This window comes from Merops nubicus, unplaced genomic scaffold, assembly GCF_000691845.1.
Source record: "Merops nubicus isolate BGI_N331 unplaced genomic scaffold, ASM69184v1 scaffold16332, whole genome shotgun sequence".
Classification (NCBI taxonomy): Eukaryota; Metazoa; Chordata; class Aves; order Coraciiformes; family Meropidae; genus Merops; species Merops nubicus.
In genome coordinates, this window is record NW_008591715.1 from 43,136 (window position 1) to 52,982 (window position 9,847).

General features: G+C 38.6%; 1 protein-coding gene across 1 annotated transcript in view; it reads right to left on the reverse strand.

Moving 5' to 3' along the window:
* Positions 1–9,486, reverse strand: part of PTPN4 (protein tyrosine phosphatase, non-receptor type 4 (megakaryocyte)) — a gene marked incomplete at its 5' end in the record, with an annotated part of 44,739 nt that extends 35,253 nt beyond the window's left edge. The window contains 2 exons of the mRNA XM_008950365.1: positions 1,866–2,038; positions 9,423–9,486. Coding sequence (XP_008948613.1) covers positions 1,866–2,038; positions 9,423–9,486 — 237 coding nt within the window. The remainder of the gene's footprint in view (positions 1–1,865; positions 2,039–9,422) is intronic.
* Positions 9,487–9,847: the final 361 nt, after the last annotated feature.

Below are 9,847 nucleotides of genomic sequence, written 5' to 3' on the forward strand. Positions count from 1 at the left end.
ATCTTCTTGATCCTTCCTGGAAGTTGGCTGAAATAACAGATTTAATAGTTCAACAGTTTCATGTCTCTGATATCTTTCAGAACTAGAGACAATTCTGTCTAGCCTTGGCAGGTTAGTATTTTATTAGTTCAGTTCGATCATAGAAACATCAGCTGCATGTCTCTCAGTCCAGTCTCCTGCTAACACTATGTCAAGTCTGGTCATGGCTTTGTCTAGCCAAGTTTTGAAAGCCTCCAAAACCCAAGACCCCTCAACCTTCTCTCTGGGTACCTTGTTCACTGAAGCACTGTTCAGGCTCATAGAATGACATTTCTCAAACGGGTGCTGTGAATGCTGGTCAAAAACCCAAATGGTATAAAATTTAGCCACTGAATTACTTTCCTTTTTAGTTATCTATGCAATTCACAAGTGTAACAGAAGGAAGCTGTTATTGTGTTTTCTGGCTTTTCATCATCTCCCTTTATGACGGATGAGACATCATAAAGACGTCAGAGACACTGCTGCTGTTTGAGACAGATGATCAGTAGTAGCTCCACTATTCTCTACCTCAGGCACAATTTAACCTACTGGCATTCTGCATTACTTGCAGAACCAGTCAGCTCGGTTACTTAACTGAGAATTTTTTTTTAGTAGAAAGCATATAACACTTTAAAAAACAATACTCCCCACTCCACAATTAGAACAGAAATTATACTTGGGAATTATAGTTATTCCAGTCATTCTTTGCACCTCCAAGCTTTTTGCCTATTGTATCAAGTTCAACCCTCAGAAGTTACAGACTTAATTTCATCCTTATTTTCTAATCTTTTGGTTTTGGCGTAGAACATATACGTTTTTTGTCTTCGTCTAGTTTCCTGTTTGTATGCATCTAGTTTAAGCTGGCTTTACTTGTAGGAGCTTCTTTTCACTGATTTCTACTTGACCTTTATTTAGATCTGTTTTGTTGCTGTTGCTGCACACAAGATCTGAAATCCACTGGTTTTCAAAAATAACAGGCCAAAGACTTTGAAGTTCTGAGACACCACTTTTAACATAAACATAACCCAGCAGGTAAGCAGGCAAAGCAATGCAGTCTGTGAGACAATCCTAGAGTACTACCTCAGAAACAACCACATTATACAATAATTATATTACCAAGATATCCTAGAGAATTACAACATTTTGTGGTGGGAAATCGGAGGCGATTCTGTCCCTCTACTCTGCCCTGGTGAGACCTCACCTGGAATACTGCGTCCAGTTCTGGAGTAAGCCCAGAGGAGGGCCATCAAAATGATCCAGGGATTGGAGCACCTCTCCTATGAGGACAGGCTGAGGGAGTTAGGGCTGTTCAGCCTGGAGAAGAGAAGGCTCCGGAGGGACCTTATAGCAACTTTCCAGTGCCTGAAGGGGCCTACAGGAAGGTGGGGGAAGGTCTGTTCAAAACGGTTTGTAATGATAGGACAAGGAGTAACAGATTTAAACTAGGAATGCATAGATTTAGACTCAATATTAGAAAAAAAATCCTTTAATATAAAAGTAATAGATCGTTCGAATGGACTGCCCAGAGAGGTAGTGGAGGCCCAAACCCTGAAGTCATTGAAAGTCAGGCTTGATAGGGCCCTGTGTGACCTGACCTAGGCAGAGATGCCACTGCTGGTGTAGGGAGGTTGGACTAGATGACCTCTAGAGGTCCCTTCCAGCCTAAAACATTCTATGATTCTATGATTTGAAACTCAGGTGAACAGTGGAGGGAAGCAGCTGCAGGATTCAAAAGCTACTTGAATTAGGGCACCTTTTAATATAAATTCTAAAAAAAATCCCTATATTTATTGATGAGTTACCTGTTCTCTCATGTTCTTTCCTATGTATTTCAAATCAACACTTACCAGTACCGGAACTTGGAACCCAAAGTGAAATAATGTGCAAAAAAGTTCTTCTGAGGGGGGAGCGGCCTGTCCAAACGGAAGAACGTGTGATGTTCGACACAAGCTTTCCACAGATTCTTACACGCTCGGTAATTCACCATATTGAACCCCAGTAATGTTTCTCTAGATTCATGCTGAAAATGAGAAAAAACAAAAAATTAGTTCAGATGAAAATTATGCCCAGTTACTTTTGAAATTAAGGTAAATAGTGTTAGCTTTGTTTGTTTTGGGGTGTTTTTTTTTGTTTGTTTGTGTTTGGTGTGGTTTCGTTGTTTTTGGTTGTTTTTTTTTAATTATGCTTTTTTAAGTGGTTCTCTAAATTTACATTAACTTTATTTATTATAAACCCTTTCAAAATAACCTCTAAGTTTTCTTTAAAGGAATGGTTTGTGTTGTTTGTTTTGTTTTTTTTTTTTTTTTTTAAATGAGCCTCCTCAAAGGTTAACAGTCTGTTTAGTAATACTGGAACAAGTCTAGATGGGAAGAAATCGTTTGAAAAGGTAAGACTCAAACTACATTAAAAAATTTCTGTGATTTGAGCACACAAAGGCAACATGCCTTCCCCGTTTCAAGGTTAATACGGTTAAGATGAGGAATTGTCCTGCACATGTGCCAGTCAGAGTTCGGAACCAGGCATTGATCTCAAGAACAACCAATGTGCCTACTTCTAAAGATTAATTAGGTCCCTGGTAAAGGAAAGAAAACTGTGAAGCAAGATGAGCTATTCTGCCTGTTGAGGGAGCTTGATTACAACTCCTGTAGGTCAGAAAACACCAGCAGCACTCTGCTTCCTCTTCACAGTACTAAATCCTCCACTACCTTTAGCACACCTTGACTTTTTTCACTTGCACTAAACTCCTTTTGCAAGCTCAGCTTTTACTGGCCTGCTCACCTTCAGATCTGCTGAGATACCTAGGCATAGACCTGCAACTCTTCTCCCAGTGTTCAATTTGGGAAGTTGTCATGACTAACAGCTAAGAATAACACTATTTTCAGCCACATAATAAATGCAAGACAAAGAATAAATGGATTTTAAAAGCAAACAGTAAATTCTGAGTACCTATTGATGCAATTCAAGAAATTATATGCAAAAAACTAAAACCTGATAGACTACTTCAATTTACAAAAATTACTTGCACTTCTTTTCTTAATTTCCAAGTATTGCCAATTGTTCCCTGTATTTTCTAGACAAGTTGATAGAATTTCTTAATTTTAAGTCCATCATCTATTCAGTTACAAAAGGCTTTATCATCAATGTAAGTGTACAATAATAAAACCAAGATACATTACTATTCTGCAGGAGAGCAGAATAGTATGCAAAATGATGAACTGCTCCATCTGGATCCAGTAAAGGATGAACCAGATAAGACTTCAGATTCCAATAAAAAGTTCTCATGATGTAGCAGATTTTAATGCCCTGTCAGCCTTTTACAATGTTGGAAAAAGAATCTAACAAATTACACGAGCTGATGATCGTGCATTTTCGTGTCACTCAAAGTAGCATAATTATGGGTTGGGGGAAATAAGAAACCCATCCTGCTGTTTCCTGTTTGTATTCCAGAGAACGAGCTGATCTGATTCTCATGCCACCATCTGATCACTAGATCAGGCATGAAGCACGAAGGAGGAGCTGATATGGAAGGATGAGAAGGAGCTGCGACTAGATCAGCTTAATTGTAATGCAAAACGGCACTTTCACAGGAACTTGATGTGTTAGAGCTTTAAAGGTACCTTAACAATAGTTCTATTCATAGCTTTAAAGGCTTTCATAGCAGTGCAGAGAGAACTGATTCTCAAACCCTACCCTTTATCTCAGTTACAGCCAGGGGTCTTTAAGGTAAAGAAGAGTATAAGATAAGGCTCCTAAGTGCACCTGTCAGACGCTGGAAGCACGAAACCAGCCCAAATCACAAAAACCAGACACTGCAAACAAAGACCTGGTGCCAGGGCAGTCACAGGGGCTGGGTGAAGATTCGATGGTCTAGTTGTAATCGGACGCCTGGATAAGGAATGTGGTGGAATGCAGCGGAGGCTGCTTACCCCATTTCTTCACCTATCTCACAATGGCAGTTGTCTGCTCCCTGCATATGCAGATGCAGGTGGAGATAAGGGAGTTTTGTGCTGATTACATGGAACAATTGTCTGCCCACAGCCCCATCCCCACACTTTACACATCAGTAACAGAAAAAAAGTATAAATGTCATCCCTTTTGGACCCAGTTTGTGGGACGAGAATTCGGCACCAAGTCGTAGGGACTGACCGACGGGTTTGTTCTCCTGGCCCCTCCCCAGCAGGGACGCCTTTGGGTAAGATTTGCAGCCTCGGCCCTGCCGAGTGATTTTCCCCGGGAGATTATTATTATTGTAATTGCAATTGCATTTTTAGAGCTATATAGCTATTCTGCAGCTTAGTGTATTTATCACCGGCAATCACAAAGAATCTGTATGTTGGGTGTCACTAACAGGTGCTATTCGTGAATCTGACGGCTTCTGTTGAATGCAGCCAGACCTACAGCACCAGGCTGTTCCTGCCTCTGGTGTCAGACCTATAGTCACGGCCGTAATTGGAACCTATTAAGAGACAAGTTCAGCCGCCCCTAGCCCCTCTAACATCTGAGGACCGGCTAGAAAGCAAGGGGATTTGTCTCTTACCAAATTTGTCTCTCCCTTACCCACACTTACCCCCTTCCCTTCACACGACAGCACCCAACCTTTTCCTCTCCACCCTTGCAGGTTCTGTAATTACCAAACATAAGTTGGGCACTTGAAATTCATCTTTCCTGACTATTTTGAGGTGCAAGCCCAGGTTCTATTGCTGTCTGGTAGCTGGATTTAGAGTAAGATGTTCCCTGTTTTCCATGAAAACAGTAGTCTTCAGTCAACATGGGCTCAGTGTAAGACCTCAAGACAACATTTATATGGTACTTCGATGAAAGGCATATAAAATAATGGGACAATTATACTGCAGCCTATGAGAATGTTTTTACAGCACAAGGCTCCAGGAAGAGGCTGAATGCTCTACGGTAGGACAAGGACATACAGGTATTTCAGGGTTTTAGGTCAGTTTAAAGAACATTAGAAGACTACCTCAAGGAGTCACAGTCGAATTCTGCTCTGAAATTACTAGCTTACTACTCTTGTCCACGGCAACTAGTAGAGAGGAAAACAGCCTGCTTGCTATGGAGTGGGAGAAGAGTCAAACAGCTGGAATGTAATACCATTAAGACCCCAAGTGGCAGGTGATAAATTAAGAGTTGTGCAGTGGGCCATGGAACAGGAGTCTAGACAAGTGTGGGGGTTGAAGCAAGAGCACGGAAGAACTCCTGATTGGCCAACCCTGGGACAGGCTGACATGCTGATGTGAACCCTGGGACAGGCTGTCGTGCTGATATGATCCCTGGGACAGGCTGACGTGCTGATGTGGTAAGGAAGAAGAGCAAACAACTTGCTCTGCATGGTCAGCGTGTAATTCTCCAGTTCGAGGGGAGTGAGGGACCAATGAAGAGTCACCACAACCACTACAGAAGTCCAGAGGACCAATTAAGATTTGCCATGACTTGCTTGTAAAAGTATATAAATCATGTGTGTGTAAAAAATAAAGGTCTCGGTCTCAGTCTCAGTCTTGGCTTCACTCCTGAACCTGGTCTGTGCAATCAGTTGTCACAGGCCAAAGCATGAAACTACAGGTAAGCCAAATACTACCATTCCAGTTAATTTAAATCATAACCTTACCAATGTACACCATGTGGCAAGTGACAGGCTACCTACAGAATCCAAGAAAAAACAGTGCAGGGACAGGGCGAAGTAAAGTCAAAGACTTTAAAGACAAAAGACTTAGACAAAAGTCCTAAGACAAAAAGATATGCACTATTCAAGTGGGAGATGCTCCAGAGACTCAAGATATTCCACAAATAGCAGACAGAATTCCTGTGGAAGCTTAAATGCAATGCAGATTGGACCTACAGTATCTGATCTTCACTCAAAAACCCAAAGAAAACTTCGACAGGATTAGGCAACAATCAACCTGAAATCTATCGAATGCTAGTGTTACTTAAGATTAAGTATGTACTTGGGCAGATAAGCGAATATATCACCTCCTGATTCGAGACCAAGTTCTTTCTAAAAGTCAGCAAGAAGAAAAAGTTCCAAACATAAACCAGATACATAATCTATAAAAATAAAATAAATAATTTTGGACACTCACTGAAACTAGGTCTTGGTCATGGACAAAACTTATAGTATTGTTTTGGTACAGACTCAAGTAATTTTTCAGTGGACATTTGAGGTTTAGAAGTGCAAAAGAACATGTTGAACAGCTTATTTGGCTGTCAAAGCATCAAGGCCACTGAAGTATGGTGGACAGTATGAAGAGTTTGATGCTGACTATTGATATTACCACAGTCAAGGGTGTAATTGACTAAAAACAGCGAAGTGTAGGGCAACATTTGGAAAAATGAAACTACCAAATTATTCTCTATCAGCTTTTAAGCATGTAAGCAAAGCAGCATATGGAACAGGCAGCATAAATAAAACTAGGGTGAAACGAAACTGCCATTGAAGTTATAGTTTAGGGGATTGTAATGTCAGATGAAGAAGTCATGCATATAACATCCTTTCCCCCCCCCCACAAAATCATAAACAGTAGGAAGAAAATCTGCTCCAGTGGATGCATGCTCCAGCTGTATAACTGTCAGAATACACAACCAGTTTCCATTCAAAATTATATTCCACTACCAGTGGAAAATGACTTTGACATGAAAATGCTTCATCTGACTTCAAGTGATTTATTTAAACACAGATATAATCTATTAAAAGTAGGCAAATAATTCTTTGCTGATGTTGATGCCTCTAAGCAATGCCAAGTTAAGGAATAAGTTTAATAGGTGATTAAAAGATATGGCACTTGCATTTTTGAGGACAGTTGCAATTAACAGCTCTCAACGCTCATTAGCAGTATTTGAAAAATACCTGTTTAGGACTACTTAAAAGCTTATGTAGCCCAGTTTGAAAATGATAAAACCACTGGAAAATTTCTCTCCCAAGTCCACTAATTAATACCCTATAGCATTTCAGGTTTGCATCCGAATAAATATGGTTACTCAGCTGTACAGTTTGTTTTGTATTTACACACAAGTTGGAAACACACCATCAGCATACCACGAATGTCACCTCTGCCGTATCGCCAATAGGTGCTTTAAAATAGACACTCAAAGCACTAGAGCAGAGATATTTTATAAACCAAATGTGCAATCATTGAGTCATTTCACCTAGTTTCTGCTGCCTAAAAAGTCATCCAGGCTCCCTTTATTGGTAACAGGAGTGAAAGCAAAAGTAAGCATATACTACCAGAGAGCAACTTAATCCATCCTAAAACATAAGTCCAGTACAGGCAAGATGTTTTACTCTTTGAATGTGACTAGTTACCATAGAGAAAGTCTAATGGTTAGCTTTGGTTAGCTAATAATGATGAAACAGAAAATCTTTTAACCTAACTGAAGCTGAATATAGATGAGATGAATCTTATCCTGCAAGTCTACCCAGGAAAACTAACTCTGTTAAGTAATAATTTTAATATCAGGTTTGAGTAAAAAATCAGTTCAAGTACGTCTTCTTTGGAAGTCAAATTTAAGCTTTGATCTTAAGATATTCATGACTTGGAATGAATGAAAATCAAGTTCTTGCCATCAGTTTTCATCTGATAAACAGAGTTTAAAGTAAAGCACTATGAGACTTTTTAATTTGTTGGCTTGGATAAGATGTCTCAGAAAAGAAATGACATTCGTTACATATACTACATTCTGGTGCAAGTAACAATATGCAGAATATTAAAAAGCAACAGCAGAAAAACCCAAGATTACAAAGCTATCTTTATATTACCTTCAACTATATGCAGAATTTTATTGTGTAGAAAATAGAGAAAAAACTCAAGTACAGTACCAAATCAAATTTCCTATCTAGGTATCTCAATCTTCAAGGTCCTGAAGTCTGCTCCTATAGCCTTTTTTTCAAGTTCTGATTTAGACAACAACTCCAGTTCATAACTTCTGAATTCCTAATAAAACCCCAAATTCTCATCTCAGGTCTAAATACAATATTACTGCAACTGTAACAGAAGTTACACACACTGGTATCAAGACAAAATTTGACCTCTGGTCTATCAGGGATCTGTTTGCCTTTGAGAACTAGCCTATAACTCCTGCACGCTATTAAGAAATACTTGTGTCACCATGATGAAATACTCCCCCCTCTGTTGTATCATTATCATTTTTCTGCACATTTGCATGATGACTGCTCACGCTGACAGATAATCCCATTTATTTCATGTAATAGCAAAAGTTCACCTCTTTCTACCCACAATTATTCCAAAATCCTCTTAACTCCTGTTATCCTGCTCATGAGCTGATGGCTACTCCTGCTGCTCCAAGCAGATGGATTAAACTTCTCCTGCCAGCTAATACACAACAAAGTTTCTGCATGTGGTCAGGTAGTGCCACTTGTGAAAACTGCAAATTCCAGGGCCTCATTTTAAAGGATCTGCTTTTAAGATACACCATTGGATTCTTGTTTTCAGTACTAGTACTGGTCATCAGCCACTGGAAACAAGTGTTTCATTCTTACATTCTTCTTGGTAAACCATATTGTCTCTACATCTAGAATTCTCCTGTAGTACTCAGGATGCACTTCTGCCTAGAATTGATCTTTTTAATCTAGTCACTAACTCCACATTTCATGTCAACAAATCCTTTCAGCTGAAAGAACTGCACAAAACTTTTTAACTAATCTGATGAGTTAATCACATTGTCATATCTTTAATTAATTCCTCCATCTCTACCCAGCGATATATCTGTGATGGGTTTATACTAATCTCTTGGAGGCATGGAGCAATCCATTTCTTGATGAACTAAACACGCAGTGGTCCTGTGGTGCTTCAAAAGGCAGCAAACACATACCACAAGCAGTGAAATGTACACATTCTTCACAGAAAGCTTCAGCTTCTTCCCTAACAAATTTAGAATAGGCAAAAAAATATTACCATATGTAATTTAAAATTGTAAAAGTATTCTTATCTCCTCTGTTTAAATGTAAGTAATAAAGCCAACTTATATTATTAAATCTGAATAATACAAATCAGCATGTTTTAATCATTTACTTACAAGCACATACACAACTGAAGCAGCATTAAGCATTGCTTTTAATTTCAATTTGCTTTCCTCTGAAATTTAAATTTCATATTGATTTATTTTCAACATTTTCAACATTTGTCTTATACGCAAGTTACATTTCCTGCATACAAATGTAAAACTAAACATATCTAAAATAAAAGGCAAATCAAATGAGAAAAGTCTTATAAAGCACTGTAATGGCTCATTTGAGAATGAAAATAGTCAGAATGTTGGTGCAACTGGACTTCAAAGTACAGATAAAGGCAAGAAACTATATGAGTTAGTATAATACAGACATGCTGCATGGAGAAATGTCAATGCTCTTTTTTTGAGATGAAAATTAAGACAGTACTCACCAATTCTTTTCTAAGTTGAATAAAAAACTGTTTGCACTTAAAAGAAATTTTTACAATCTTCAACCTAAACAAAAATAAAAATCACAATATTTAAACAGCGTACTGAATCATGATTAAAGGCTTTAACACATCTACTGAAAACATACTTTCTAGAGGGAACCAATTTAACTTCATTTCCATGACATTTCCACAGACAAAAATAAGACATCAAAGATTATATAAAACAGCTTGTGTAAGTTGAAATTTACGAGTAATATATTTAAGTTACCTATCAAATTCATTGTTTCCATCCTAAACCCAAGGCAGTTGCTAATTTAAGTATCTCTTCCCAGTTCCGAAGTCCAAAGACCTATTCTATCCCCAGGTCATTCCAACCAGATGTTATCTTTTCTGAGGCTGCTTTCATTATCCCTTAGAATATGAAA